This window comes from Ciconia boyciana, chromosome 2, assembly GCF_034638445.1.
Source record: "Ciconia boyciana chromosome 2, ASM3463844v1, whole genome shotgun sequence".
Classification (NCBI taxonomy): domain Eukaryota; kingdom Metazoa; phylum Chordata; class Aves; order Ciconiiformes; family Ciconiidae; genus Ciconia; species Ciconia boyciana.
The window spans coordinates 50,831,351-50,847,192 of NC_132935.1; the positions used below are offsets into that span (position 1 = coordinate 50,831,351).

The 15,842-nt window shown below is 42.4% G+C and overlaps 1 protein-coding gene across 5 annotated transcripts in view; it reads right to left on the reverse strand.

Moving 5' to 3' along the window:
- Positions 1-4,088: 4,088 nt before the first annotated feature.
- TAF4B (TATA-box binding protein associated factor 4b) overlaps positions 4,089-15,842 on the reverse strand; it is a 76,547-nt gene continuing 64,793 nt past the window's right edge. For 4 of the 5 annotated variants that reach the window (XM_072852590.1, XM_072852589.1, XM_072852588.1 and 1 more), the window contains one exon: positions 4,089-5,910. In XM_072852590.1, coding sequence (XP_072708691.1) covers positions 5,743-5,910 — 168 coding nt within the window. In that variant the 3' untranslated portion in view covers positions 4,089-5,742. The remainder of the gene's footprint in view (positions 5,911-15,842) is intronic. The other variant, XR_012040917.1, reaches the window with a different exon arrangement.

Consider the following 15,842-nt stretch of genomic DNA (forward strand, 5'->3'; position numbering starts at 1 on the left):
TTTCTCCAAATTGTAGGAAACACGAAGTTAAGAATGAAAACTGCATGGAACAGGAAGCAACGATTTAAGGATTTCTTCCCAAACAGAAATTACTCAATAAGTCTGCTTCATTAAATACATAGCCTGCATACTCATACCTACCTACTTTGATGTATTCTTTTTTTTTCTAGAAAGGCCCTTTTCTGTCAATTCTGTAAATGAAAGCCTCTGCCAGAACACACATAAAGGTATCACCGAAGCTCCTGGAGAGAGGAGTGAGCTCTCTCTTCAATCCTCTGAGTGCCTTCTCCTTTTCCTATCTTCCCTTCTTGAGAAGTCCCACTGATCAGCTCTTCAAGGGAGCCTTTATTCTCTGCCCAATTTTGCACAAAGGTATCAAAGGATTTTAACGTATTAAAACTTGCAACCTCTTCAAGAATTTGTCTCCTTCCTCCCTCTCTCCTTGTTGCTGGAGTTTCACACCTGGGAGCTGTTATAACTCAGCCCTTACAAGAAGTAGGGTATTTCTTTTAAAAAGTTACTTAGCCATCCTTATACACACAGAGTACATGTATATTCACACATAATTACTTGAGAAAAAATACTCCCCCTCCTCCCTTCCAGCTTCTAAGGACAGAAGTAAGAAACACCTTCAAATAACTGTAAATAATAAACCCCGTCACGCTAAACACTTCAAAGTGGAAGTGCACATATCTCAAGAAGCTTGGGGAACTACACATAATTATGAATTAGCTCTCAAAACCAGATACAGATGATCCGTCAGATAATTTTTCATTCCAAATAGATTTTAAAATAATATTCCCTGTGATCTGGTAGAGAGAGCAACTGCTTACCAATAACTGCAGTTCTTCAAGGAAAGCCTGCGGAGCAGCAGCATGCATGCCGAGCTGCTGAGATGAAGATGACTTTTTTGCCTTAGCAGTGCCCATGCAGAAGACCCCCGCGCCTTTGCTCCCTCCCACCAGGGCACAGCCCCAGGGGAAACAGTCTTTCAGTGATGCTACGGATGGGCAGAGCTCTGGAGAAACACGTACTGGTCACCTCCTGGGGCCTCAGCGCAGCTCCTGATACTGCCCAACGTCCAGCTGAATCACGCAAGACATAGCTATACCCTTTCCTACTTCTGAGAGAGGAAGAGGCTGAAGAGGAGATACCTGGAAGAGCTGTGGGACTGTGAGACGGGGCTTGGGGAAGAGCATGGACGACCAGCTCTGATGGGGTCTGCAGCAGGAACCTTAGGTGGCTCTGAAGAAACAATCCTGCCAGGGAAACATCCCTTGGAAGGTGGGAAGTACCTGTTGCTGCAACAACCTTGTAGAAAACCCTTGACTGAAGTAGGACTTCATGGTAGAAGTCTTGACCACCATGAAACACAAACTTCCTGCGAGACTCTGCTCCCTGCACAGAAAGTAGCAGCCTCAGGGCTGACGTGAGCTGACCTGCACCACCACCTCCTTCCACTCCAGAACAGCCATTCAACTTTCAAGTCCAGGGCGGAGATCCTCCTTTTCCTACCTCCTTCACAGCCAAAACCCTTTCAAAAGCAGGCTACCTGCAGGCAACCTGTGAACTATGAAGCAGGGGATCCTGAGAAGAAACTGGGTAGCAAAGTTAGCAGCTTAACACGCCAGAATAGCTACAAAGAGCAAGCAAGGAGTGACCAGCTCATGCCTATAGTAGAAGAGGAAAGAAGAGGCAGTAGGAACAAGGACTGATGTATCTGGAAGGAAAAGACCAGTTTTCTTGCCTATTCCTTCAAAGCGTTACAAAGCAAAAAGGGGTGCTCGCCTAGCTTACAAAAGGCCTGCACCAAGTGAAACGCTGACATTGTGGCCTGCAGACAGGTAGCCTTCCTACTAGATGAGGGTAGGACAAGCCACTGACAGGTGGCAACACGCCCAGTGCCGAAAGTGGCAAAACAGAGAGGTCTGGTGTGCTACGTTCTTCACTCATCAAAGGAGTTAAGCCTTCATGCAGATTGCAGTTATCTCCAGAGCTGCAGGCTCCAGCCGTGGGACTTTGGATAACAACGGCTGGATCCAGCTCTTGGAGGATGTGTAGACATCATGTGCACTACGTGCAGAGGGAAGCGTATGCAGCACTTGGCCTCAGAAACCCAGCAGCCCTCATTTGAAAAGTTGCTGGGAGCAAGCCCATTTCATCAAGTCCAATCACTTGGACTGTCTGCCCCTTCAGGACATCCTCGTTTGCCTTAGTCTTTCCTTCCTCACCCCAGTGATTACAAATGAAGAGGAAAGCAAAGAACAGAGCAAAGAGATGAACCTAGAGAACAGCTGACAGCATTTTTTGCCGAGCAGTGCGCTCACATGGCAGGACACAGGTGCCTACAAGAGAGTGGGCCTAGAACAACTTGATGCAAACAGTAGCCTTAAGCTACTCGTGTCAAAGTGTCCAAGAGAGTGCAATGGCTTTGAGGAATCATCTAGTAATGTCTCACGGGCCCCCGCTACCTTCCTCATTAAACCTCGAACAAAGCTGAACAAAGCTGCGGGGTGTGTTAGTGCACTCCAGCTAGTCTTTCCCAAGGGGAGAAGAGTAAAACTGGAGTCAAAGACAGTGCAAAGGGCTGGATTCAGTGGTAGAACTTGAAAATGGCAATAAAGGGAAAAAGCAGCAGCTGCAGGAGAAGTACAGGGCCCCTTTTGTCACCACATAACATACAAAACTCAGCATACTATGCTTTTAAGATAGTAGTAGTCAAGAGCCAGCAACAACAGCTTTCCCCCCCCAGCTGTATATACTGTTTTCTCTAAAGGCAGAATACTCGAGTGGCAGAGATAGTTCCCCAGGCAGCTCAGTGCATTCAAAATAGCCACTAGGCTAGCAGGCCATCTGGACAGCAAGAAGTGCCTGGAGTAAGCTTAGGGCCCTCGCAGCATCGGTGGCATAGACGGCTCTGCTGCTAGGTCCCCAAGCTTGAACACGAGCTTGCCGAGAACTAAGAGGCAAGGCAGCACGATGGCCGGGGTGGTCCTCGTCACCGTATGACTGGGCTTTTAGTGTTTGCATAAAGAGCAGTCCACCTTCCCATAAAGGGTAATGAGAGGGGGGAAAAGGTGGGAAGTGAACCCATGGTCATCTCTCCTTTAACTCCTGGTGTGGCTGAGCAAAGCTCAAGTGTCTCCTAAATGCCACTTTAGAGGACACTGGTTCTTCTCAGAAAAAAAGTTGAGCTCGAATGAGAGGCGGGTGGAGGGAGACAAGTATTTTTAGCCTTTGCACCAAGACTTTGTCTGTCCCTGTCTGAAATTAGGCCTAAAGACCTGCTGAAAACCCTTTCTGAAAATGTCTGCTACTCCTTATAGAATAAAATTTTGGGATTTGGGGTGTGTTTGGGGGGGGGGAAGAGGTGGCACACAGGGAGGAACTACTGGTGAAGGAGACAACTTGCTGCGGCAGCAATGAAAGCATGCAGTCTGCATTGTAGGCAGGCCATAAAAACACTTGAATCATCTGTCATACTTCCTATGTATCTGTTTATCAATTAAGTTATTTTCTCCAACATCTTTCACTTTAAGTATCACATTGGTTTAAAGAAGTAAAAGAGGCTGGCCAATATGCAGATGCTCATCTTTGTTCTCCAGCCTGCACTTAATTAGTTGTGAGTTGCTTTAGAAACAATTTAGGACAATGCTTCAACTGCACATTGCTGAAGTGTGAGACGGTTCCTGTGTTTTTACTTCCCAGAACACGTGCAAAGCGCTCACCTCTGCCCAGCTGTTAAATAAAAAAACCACACCCAGCCTCTGTGCTGACTGACTGGGGGAAGTCAGGCAAATAAGACGTTGCTTTTGCTCCCTGCCCACCCCCCGCTTCGAGTAATTCTTTGCTCTGTCACCTAGTTCTGTTTAAAAAAACCCTTAAAATATAGATGTTTATCATTAATATGTCACATGGGGCAACCATGCCAATTACTGTGATGGGCAGATAGCCGGGGCTTGCTCTCAGAGCCACGCCATTAGTCATGGTGATTGACAGCTTCAGATGCTGAATTTCTCAGGTTAGGAAACAAAGTTACCAATTTATTATTTTTAATAAAATAATTGCTTTAATGCAGTATTTAAAATAATTTTAAACATCTGATCAATAAGATACAGTACACAAATATGGAAAATGCTGCACTTTACATAAAAAGTAAAGCTAAGCATTTAATTATACAAAACAATTTTGCCTGATGCCATCAATATCTTGCAAACTATAGCTTAGTCAAAGTACTGCATTTCTTTTATATATATATATATGTGCTATATATACATATATAAATAATTTACAGCATTCATTTACTAGATTTGTTTACTACTGTTCCAACACAAAAAACATAACCGATTCAAAACTTATTTAATTTGGTAACTATCCGCAGTGGTTCTGACGGTGGAGGGCGTTTGCATCATCGCTTCAAGTTTTGAAGTAGCATGCCAAATAACCATAGGAAGCTTGCTCCTTAAAAGAAAAAAGTTTCAGCAGGAAGCCATTCAATACAGTCTGTGCCCTTCCCACCAGTCCTGGGAAACAGCCATGCTATACAGCACTGTGTCATGGGAGGCAAAACGTTTGGAGGCTGGGGAGAAGGGCGACCCGGAGTTTTTTCCTGCCACCACAAGGCAGTCTTTACCAGCAAGCAGAAAATCTTTGAATCTATTCTAGCAGTGTTAATAATCTGGAGTCCTCCTCCTCACTGAATGGAAACCAGGCAACTGTCTAAATACTTTCTATTTGGGAAGCTTCCCTGTTATACCACATTAAGGTATTAAATCAATATTCTAAATAAAGCAGTGAATCCTGTGCTTTGCAAACACTGCTCTTCTCCTTAAGAGAGTCTCCAGCTGCAAAGTTTCAATGCATCTCAAGTTTTCCCTTTTTTGCAGTCAGCACAGGTTGCTTTTGTTCATTTCCTTCTACATCTATGCTCAAGTTCAATGCTATTTTTTATATCTACAGAAAGATAAACTGTTTCTTCTGTTTACCCTTCCTTTTTAGGCTCTTTCACTCCTTGTATTCAAGTCTAGGAACTCCAAATTTTCCCTGAACATTGAAGTATGCCCTAACTACACTGTCTGATGTACTTCAATCACAAGAACGACCAAAGTGTTCATCTTCCCTCAGTCACTTTCTCAGAGGAAAGGGGGAGGGCAATTGAGGCAAGGTGGGGGTGAGAAAGCACCCCTCATTCCATTTGCTTGCTACTTTGCTCTCCACAAACAAGCATCCAGTAGTAATTCTAAACCCAGAAAATTTAAGGAGATGCTGAGTCAGATAGGCAATACATTAGCATGTTGACTGACTGCTGGTTCATGATTAAATACAGTTGCCATGCTATGCAGTGCCTTTAAAGTGTTATTTGTTTCCCTAAATAAGGTTGGATTAGAAGAAGGCACCACACGTAGAACAGATGTTGCAGACTGGAGTACTGAAGCAAGCGACATACATAAACTAGGGACACGTATCAAGCCCTCAGAGCCTGCAAGACAGTTAAGTGCAAGCAGGTAGTGAGGTGCTTGTGTGTGCACCTCAGTGTTTTCACTGGTTTACAGACTGGTTTAAGCCAAATATTATTAAAAACCCTACAGGTGCTAAGTTAGGTATTTGATAAAAATGTTTATCTGTAAACAAGAGTTATCCTTACAACGGATCATTTTCCAGAAATTGGAATTTCAAGACAGTGCAACAATGCTTCAGTGTTTTCTTTGGCAGTAAACAGCAAGTTGAAATGTAAAATTCAAATCACTTCAGAAGAGCACGGTACAAGGTTAGAGAATGCTTCATCTCCCTCTCCTGTTCCATGCAGAATATCAAGTCCCTGAGACAGACGCGGGTTATTCTTGGACAGAGCAGCTGTTTCGTAAGGCTAAAACCTGATGATCCAGGAGCGATTCCATTGCCTTTCAAATCCTAGATAGGGGAGGGAGAGAGAAAAAAACATGAGAATTCCATGTAAATACAAGTTTTTAACCAAACTGGTTGGATTATACTGCCTACTTGCATAAAACTAGCCTGCTGATGTTCAGCTTTACATGTTGAAAGCCAGCAATCCAGAAGTCCTTGCACATCAGATACTTTAAAAGACAAAGCAAGCACTTGCCAGTTAATGGTTTATTTCAGTCAAAGCAATGAAAAAACTCTTAGTAAAAAAATTCTATCTTTTTTAAAAGCTATATTATTATGGTAAGATAAATAACTGCCATTTCACTGAAGTCATACTACATAAACACTTGCACCGAGAAAGGACAAGCTAACTATGAAGAAGGTACTACCATGGCTCCCGTGCAGAGCCCCAGGTTGCGCAAGGCTCTTACTCCCACTTGCAAACACCCAAGCTCCAGATGTTCACATCTCTTCTTGAAGAAAACCATCACTGTGAGTGGGCTCTAGCCTTGAGACACGACCAGGAGAAACTCTTACCCCAGCCATCACCTGTGAATTGTCCTTTAAGGGAGCAACAAACACACACAGTCGAAGCATCCACGTGTTCAGAACACTGTACCCGAGCCTATCCATCTCAGTCGGCTGCCTCGCTTGGTTATGAAAGCACAATTGGTAGGAGATTATGATGTTTAGTAGTTACACATTCAGGCTACTGGAATGAGCAACCCACACACATTCCAAAATACCCCAAGATTTATTATTAGGGGTGGGAGGAGGAAGATTACCATGAGCTGCACAATAGACTGGCTACTTATCTTGGAGCCAATCTGTGCTACACAGCCAGTCTCTTATCACTACTGGAGGGTTCTTGGTAATGAATGCAATTTGTACAAATACAAGTGCTTAGTCTCTGTAACTTCAGCAAGGCAATGCCTGCCAGCATCAACACCACTTGGAGATGGTGTTGCTTGGATGCCATGTTAACTATATGAATTCTTATCCTAACAGTCTCTGCAAGACTTCAGCAAAATAACTTTGCCCACTTTGCTTACAGAAATCTGGTTAAATGACCCCATATATTAGAAACAAATACCAGTGCTGGACTATCTACAGCAGTGAATGCTACTGTTGTTGGGGGGAAGCATTGAAATTCAGTTAGAGAGAGCGAGAGAGAGCGCGAGAGAGCGCACACTAACCACAGAAAACCCAGGGCATATTGCAAAAATGGAAGCTGTATTTCTTACTAGCAGCATGCAGGGTATTCAGCACCATTTCATTTGCTTTACAGTCGATACTATTAAACACTATGAAATGCCATCATTTGAAACTTTCAGTTTGTTAAATGGCTTGGAACAAATGCGTGCGTGGGGAAGACTGCTGGCCACATGCACAGAGAGGGCACTGCTGTCCTGGTAAGACACAAAAGGGTCACAGTTCAAGTTTGTCATATGACAACCCTGAAGGATCCAGGGAAAAGATAGCTCTGCAATGCAGCTGCCAGCACGGGTTGAAAAGGAGGTCAATCCAACAGGATGCAGCAGAAGGCCTGAGGCAGTGTTATAAATGAAACAAACCCCAAGGGTTTTCAGTAACCCAGCAGCAATGTCCTTTATAATGCAAAGAACTTTATGGAGGTGAAAGTATTTTCTCTCTAAATAGTCGTTAGACTAGAAGTCTTACCTTTAAAAAGACACCAAACAGCCACCTCAGTCCTGTTCACTCCCTTACAAAAAGGAGGCAGACAGCACAAATCCCCAAGCCTGCTTTGGAAGCTGTTGGAGCTGCAAGATGCTACAATAGGGCAGAAGCGCCAAGCTGCCTGCGTTTGAGACAGTTACGGATTTGTTTATTCTTAAATTCTTACCCATCATGCCCAGTACAGAGACGTAAAGCAATGTTATGCTGTAATATCACATCCAAAGCCAAAGCTTATCCTGGACTCCTGTTTGCTAAGACAGCCAGTTCATACTTTTAAGTTTCACGTAGCATCACACTGGCTTATCAGAGCTACTGAGTACAGCATTTCAGGGGCCAGAGGCTCTTTAGTTACTGAACATATTTAATCCAGCAGCTGCTACCACATCCAAGTTAAAAGAAAAGGTCCTTCTTTCAAAGTGCACAATGGTTTAAAATTAAAGAAGCCAACAGACAGCCTAGGTCATTGCAGTCCACACTGGGACTGCGTTGGGGAAGTCTCTCTGAACTAAATTTATACAGGGATGAGCATTAACTCCTTTTAGCTACTGTCCCCTACAGCTGTATCGAAACACTGGTCTTTCATGATTTTGTTTTGGACTTTGGACCAAGCAGTGGAGGGTGATGTACTGCCTGTCTTCTTGTAAAACATTTAGAGAACCAAAAGTGAAAACACTTGAAGTTAAGATGCCATCTGCGCATCAAAATGAACCATCGCAGGTGCCTCTGTTAATGTCCAAGACCTTATTTAAGAAGTGTCCTACTCTTGAGCTCTCCAGCTGAGACAAGGGACACTTTAGGGGAGGGTCCTCTGCTGCTCAGTTCTCAGAGCCTCCTCTTGGGTAGCAGGTTGATCTTGTCTGGCCCTAGGCAACAGTCAGCAGTCCTCTCCTTTACATCTCATATACCCTGTCCTGCACAGAAGCTCCCCCACACCGCTTTTGAGACCTTAACACCCTGGCTAGAACAACACCAGCCCACTCCTTGCTCCCAGACATCCCTATTACTTTCCTCCCAGTTGGGAAGCAACCACTTGCATCTTGCTATTTTGGGGGATTCTTCACTGCAGAAGTCTTCAGTGTACCCTAAGACAGCTTTGTGAGCCTCTTCTGAGGGGAAGTGAAAAGTGCTGCTTTTCAACCAGGCCACAGACAAGTACAAAGATAAGTGAATATAAAATGCATCCCTGTAGAACCAATTCTAGCAAAGGGTACTGCAACCAGCCTGCAGCCCCCCTTCTGCAACACCTAATTATTAGTGCCATAACTAGCAAGCAACTTCTTTTTTCATTTCTCTCTTTCTTTTTTTTTTTTTAATTTGGAACACTCCTCTTCTCCACAGGGGAGGCTGGAAGACATCAGCCATATCCTGAAGTTCCTGCCTTTCACTGAACCCCCAGCACCCTGCTTTCCTTCCAAAAGAGAAACAATGCAGAGACATGCAGCCCGGGAGGGGTAACTACCAGCATAAATATTACCAGTCAACCTGGGTATCAACAGCTGACAGACCCTGTTCATAAGCCAGGTAAGGTACTGCAGCAACGTGGCTCTGCACCACTGGAAACCACCCTTCACAGTACCGAGACCATCAGCTGGCTTAAAACCAGGCCCAGGAGGCCACAACAGCTGCAGTCCTGCTTTAGTCCTGCAGGACTATCCTCAGAGTCAAGTCAAACCAGCAACTTTGCCGAAGTCACCCTTTCTTGATCCTCAGAGCCTTTTACATACACCTGACAGAGATCAATTACTCTCACTGATCTTGGCAGCAGAAGACATTGTGGAGCTCCTGCTGTAGTCCCACGCCTGTTGTGCAACTAGTTTTGTTGAGAGGTTGCTCCCGAAACCTGTTTTAAGATCTCTAGAGCTCTCTCCAGTGGCTGGACCGAGAATTAAATACCAACTCTCTCTGAAAAGGCAAAAGTGAAGTTGATACAGAGCCACAGCTCACAACAAGGCTCTTCCTTTACCCGAGCTACCATCACCACCTTATTCCTAGTCTCCAAGGTCTCTGGAGCATGTGCTCTACAAGTCTGGATCACAGGTACTGACAAGGATATCATAGTTGCTCAGAGCTAGTCTACAGGCCCTGATACAAAGCTCAGAGGGGTCAGCGGACACCTTCCTTCCCACCAAGTCCAGGTCAGCCTCAGTGAGCTGTTCCTGGCAGAGTACACACTCCCTTCTCAAATTCCACGGCTTCACACCAATCACATTCAAAATTTTAAACTCTTAAGGCTGGGGAGCACTTTAAGAGACCAAAGCATTCAGTCAAATGTTAAAAAGTCAAGCCAAGAGTTCTCATTTCAATTTTTGGTGTGGCATAAACACATCCCAGTCTCAGAGCCAAGATCCCACGACAGCAAACTGCCACTGCAGCTCTGCTGCGCATTATAAAAATACCAACAGCAGAAGGAAGCAAAGTCATGAGACAGTTTTCAATAACATCTCCAAACACTGAATCATTACAGCTGCGTGCAGCAGAGACATTGTTGGAAGGTGGTAAAGCATTTAGCAAATCGGAGTAAAAGCATCCAGGTTCAACCCCCAGCTTTGTCACCTGTGGTTACACTGAGGCCTGTGATATCTAGTGTACCTTGTACATTAGTTTCCCAGCTGTAATACGCAGAACACGTTTCTGTCTTACAGGAGGAAAAAAAAGGGTTAAAAAGCCATTAATGGACTGTGGAGTGCTCAAACGCTTTCCTGGGTCTCCCCCAGCAGCAAGGAGGAAGGAAGAGACCCTGTCAGAATTGTAGAAGTTTTGCTTATACAAATAAGTGCATAATTTAGGCCAGAGAAAACAAAGTGAAAGAAGTTGATATTACTTTGGTGACAAGCCAGCCTACTGATGCTGCCTATTCTAACAAGCTTCAGTCTGCTAGAAGTACTTCCACATTCACAATACTAAAATACTATGTTTCTCAATATTTATATAAATATGATTTTATTTTTTTCAATAAAGTTGGTGGCATTGGGTGGTGGGTTTTTTGGTGTTTTTTTTTTTTAACCTTATAGCCCACATTAGTGTAGATCAAGCCAACGTCTGAAAGGCTTAGATCTCTATTTCCCGGCCACTTCTCATGCAGCTGAAAACAAACATGTATATTTATGATGTTATCTGTAGTCTACAAAGAAGCCTCATGAAGCTGTCAGATCTATATAATAGAGAACGTTATTCAACGATGCATTTTTCCTCACATTTCATTGCAACATTCCTACAAGTCCTTGCAAATGTAGGCAACATGTTTTACATATTGAAACAAATTACTGCGAACGTAATGTCAGTTTATTCACTATTATGCCCAAGATTCATGTACGCATGTCACTTCATATGGCTACATGAGATGCTTAATCTGTACCTGGAGGTAATGAATATTATACAAATATGCCATGTTAGTTAATAGACAATTATTAAGCTGAAATTTTCTGGCTCTTTGCCACATCATTTTAAGCAATGTATTGTCAACTAAATTATAAATCTCTTGACCCTTCACATGTCATCAACATTTGCACGTTACCAATATGTTCAGCCTAAAGCTATAATGCAATTAGTCATTTAAATTGTAGATATCTTTCACACATAAGAAGAATTAAGTTCATCTCTAGCACAGAAAAGGCACGATATGGGCCAATGAACTGTATATCCAAAGTGTGTGAATGGCAGTCGAGAATATTTTTGCCTATTTACATAGGAAAAAATTCACATCAAGTGTATGGCCTAGACTGACAGCAGCCAGGAAATTCAGCGCTGAAATTGAAACTCTCTAGCTGACAGGGCTGTGCTGAGGTCTTGCAGCAGATAAGAAAGATGCCGAAGCCACATTTTATAATTGCAGTAACACTTTTAGCTCCCCTCTCCCCCAAAGGTATGACCACACTGTAGACTCTTCAATTGTCCTGACAGCCTGAATAAGAACCAGAAACTGAAATCAAGAGTCTGCATATGTTAAGTATATGCAAAGTAGAAAAAGAAAAACCCTCCTATATCACTTCAGACCTAAATCACAAAATGGGCTGGGGGAAGGGGTGGTAGAGACAGAGAGAGACCAAAGAAAGAGAGGGAAACCCCTCAATTGTAGAAATAGATTTTGTAGCCTGGCTCTGAACACCTACTTACATACAAGTAGTATAGGTCCAATTTAAAGTGATTGCTTTTAAATTAATTTTCTCCAGCTTTTAAGAAAATGCTTTAGCAGACTGTCATGTACCAGTGCCAAGCACCAGCCAGCAGCCTCTCTGCGCCCCATGGATATACAGGGAGCAGCAAACCTATCATCCATTCGCTAGAGCCAACTTCTGCATTTAATTCATATTTAGACACAGTCATGTCCTTAACACCAATACTGAAGTTGATTAATTTTGCTAGTGTGTCGCCTCATCAGAAGAGCTTATGGCCAGAAAGGCGGCAGTAACTTCTACAGCTACCACTTACAAGAGTGTAAAGCCAGATATACCTTAACTACCACACATCCCTCCCGCAAATGCCAAAAAAATGAGAGTGATTTGATTGCTACACAGTGGAAAAACCAAAACATCTCCCTTCCCCAAACATTTGGAAGAGCTGGGGTTTTCTTTCATTCTACAGAAAAGGGCTTGTTGCTTAAAAGCTTAGTTCTTCCCAGGTCAGCCTAAAGAGCATTTCCAAAGCTTAAACATGCACCACATACAGAATATGTTTGATCAACATGCATACCGGCATCCTAAGCTGTAAAGCAAGAAGGGTAAGTTTAAGTTCTGCTAACAATGATCAGATGTGACAGAGACCTTGCCCTAAAAAGAGGAGACGACAAGCTTGTTTTCTCCACCCACAATCAATACTAAAAATGGAACAATGACCAGTGTGGTAAACAAGACATTTCTCCCATTTCTTCTTGCCAAACTTCTTCCCAGAAGGAGAATACAAGCTTATTTGTGGACTGCTGTATTAGCAGATGTGCATCACCCCAGAAGTATCACATTATTTTATGCATGTTGGCTAGAGCTAGGAGTTTGACAGAATGGAAGTACTTGAATAGCTCTGCACTGACCCCAGGATAGCAGCTGCATCTTTTACTTCTGTAGCAGCCACTTGCAGTAGCCTAAGTTTCCACAGCAGAGCTAGACTATGGGTGGCAAGGCAAGATCCACACTTACGAACAGAGCAGCCAGTCTTGGTGGTGGACAGAACAGCCACAAGCAGTATGTGGAAGAAGGGAATTTCCTTTGCCATTGGATCAGGCAAAAAGAATGAACAGTACTTCAGGGCAAGCCAGAGTACATCACTTCCAAGTAGTTAATGTCTTATCATTGAGCCAGAAAATGGACGAGAAGCAAGCAGTCTCCTAAAAAAAATTACACTGAAGTGCAGGCATCCAACTAAGTTTTCCTGTATGAAGTAGAAGAATGGTCCAACCACAGTCTTCAGAAGCTGACCATAAGAGTAGCAGCCAGTCTCCTAACTCTGCTTTCAAAAACATATGTAGACTTTTTTTCCTCCCTGCTGTGTGATACCGCACAAATATACTGCTCTCAGTACAAGGCCAAAGACAACCTTGGACCTGGGACACCTTTGTATAGAAGGAAAGAAAGTTTAAGGACTCAGAACTGCAGCCTGTTTCCTCACAGAAAAAAGCTTCAAATATCTGCAAGGGTTTTCAAAGTTCTAAGACTCCAGTTACAGTGAGAATGAGACAAAGCTGTTTCCAAAATAGCTTTGTCATCAGAAAAGCAGTAAAACTTAATCCAAAATAATCCTTGACTATTTCTCAGCATTGAAAACATTATGGGGCATGTTACCAACCAATAAAAACTATGAAACAGAACACAGAATCGGGAAAATAAGTCTGTGGCTTCAAGTTTACTTTTTTCTGATTTGTTTTAGAAATGTTCTCCCTTCTCAAGATGACTTATTTTTCAATTTTTCCCACCCTTTGATTCATTACTGTTCACCACATGCCCCCAAACTGGGGGAGGAGAAGAGGTGGGTAACAAATACACAAACCCAAAAACACATATGAATCAAATCCAAAGGCCTCTTCCCCTCATTGTATCCAAAAGTGTCCAGAGGGACCAGAATGAGAGAGATGAAGATATTGCCACCTCTGGAATACAAGTAGCACCAATTAACACATTTTCACAATAGAGAGATTTTCTTACCAGAGCTTTCTCAAATTACTCTTTCTGAACAATACCAGTCAAATGGTAAGTTGCAGTGAAGAGAACATGCAAAACTACCCAAACGAGTGTTTCCAATGAGAAGGGGAAAAGAATTCCCATTATACTGATGCCTTCTTTTTTTTTTTTTTTTTTTTTAAATTAGGCCTAGAGCATTAGCCTTATTTTTTCATTCCATGATCATCATGGATTTGCCCCCACTGCTATTTCAAGTTTAGCGATACATAAGTATAATCACGGCAAGATATAGTTTACCCTTTTTATATTGCTTTTAGGTCCAAATGAGTTGACAGACACTCCTCTGGGCAAGAACCTCTTTCTTTATTTCTTACCAACCACACTGTGAGGTGATATGGCTACTGGTAAGTAGGCTTCTAGCTGTAAAGCATGTGCTCATGTCACCACATGTTCTAGTTCCCAGATTAAAATAATCCATAATAGGTCTCCTTAAAGACCAAGTAAAGAAAGCAGAATTTCAGAGAACAAGATGGGATGAATGTGCAGGAATCAGGCACTCAACCGTCCCAGAAAAAAGACTTTCCAGAAGAGGTGCAAAGCCAGGTGGCAGAGTGTGGAGAAACATATACCTAGGGCTGAAGAACCATCCCAGTTAAACACAGATGCTCATTTGTGGAGACCGGAAACATGGTATGCTAACAGAATGCTGTTCTTAGCCGTTCACACTTACTGTTACTGCAACGGAAGGTAGCAGATCCATACCAACCCAGTCTGCTGAGCTGCACTCTTCCAGTACCCATTACATTTTGGTACTGAATAAAGAAAGGCAAATATGTAACAAATTTCCTTACAGCGTTTCACTTTTTTAATACATACTATAACTGGTTATTTCTTCCCTGTCTCCCCAAATACCTTAAGGCTTCAGTTTACATCAAAAATGGCTTGAAACAATTCATTTTGTTTAATTATTGAAATAGGCAATGATAAAAAAGCTGAACAGAGTCGACTTTGCTCTCACACGGACATAAGAGATACAAACATTGTACAAAGAACATTATCCAAGGAAAGTTGAAGTCTTAGTTTAAAAACTTAATGTAGTTAGCATCAGTGATTTCATTCAATACTGCCAAAGGATCATTCATATTCAGGAATAACTTCTTCCATCATACCTGTCTACCAAGATATTAGGCTTTAAATTAAAAAGAAAAAAAAAAATGGTCACAGGAGTATTATGCACAGATTTACTCCTTGCCATTGCATAGTCAGGAAGTTCTGACATTTCGGATTACTTGAGAGTAAAGCTGTCTGTATTTGCAATTTGAAATGAGAAAGTACACCCTGACTGTTTAAATTATTCTCAGACAGGTTGCCCAAAAAGATGATTTTAAAGATGCCCAAATGTGTATCAGCCTGAGGCCATATTGTACTTGCTTTCAGTTTCAAAGACCTCCTTTCATCTCTGAAGAATGGAATGTTGTTTACTGCTCAGGATGTTTTGCCATGTTATCGTGAATGTATTACAAATGTTCTGCTTCTTGAACTAGAGAGTGTTTGTCAAAACCAGTCTTTATTCTACGTGAGAAGTCTTAAGGCTTTTATAAATCTGCTCAGATATATTGGGATACTTAAATGTTTAAGTCTAAATATCTTTCTCAAGTTTGTTATCCTGCATAATTTCACAAAAAAGAAAAAAGGTCCGCAGAGAATTGCTTTCTGGTAGCATGCAGCCTAAGTACTAGGCACTGGAATGCAAGATTGCATGTGAGAAACAAATGTAGTTTCACTAGCAGAATTACTTTCACCTACTGCCCTTACAACTTAGTCTAGTAAGGCAACCCATATGAGAAGCATCTTAAAATACAGCAGGTAAATTTGTGACAATGAAATACTATCAAGGTTTATAGTCAAGGTCAGATTTAGGCACGTTATGTCCACATTCTTTTAAACTGGCAATCTAAATAATGGATCACCACTTTTCAATAGCAACACTGTTACCTGTCTCACTTTGGCACAATCTCATGAAGCTTTTAATAAAGCAGACACACCGCAGACGATGAGAAATAACTGAAAAGTACCTAACAGGCAGACTTGTTAAATATTCAGAAACAAATCCGGCAATAATTACAGAAAACCACTACGAAGAACAGGAATAGT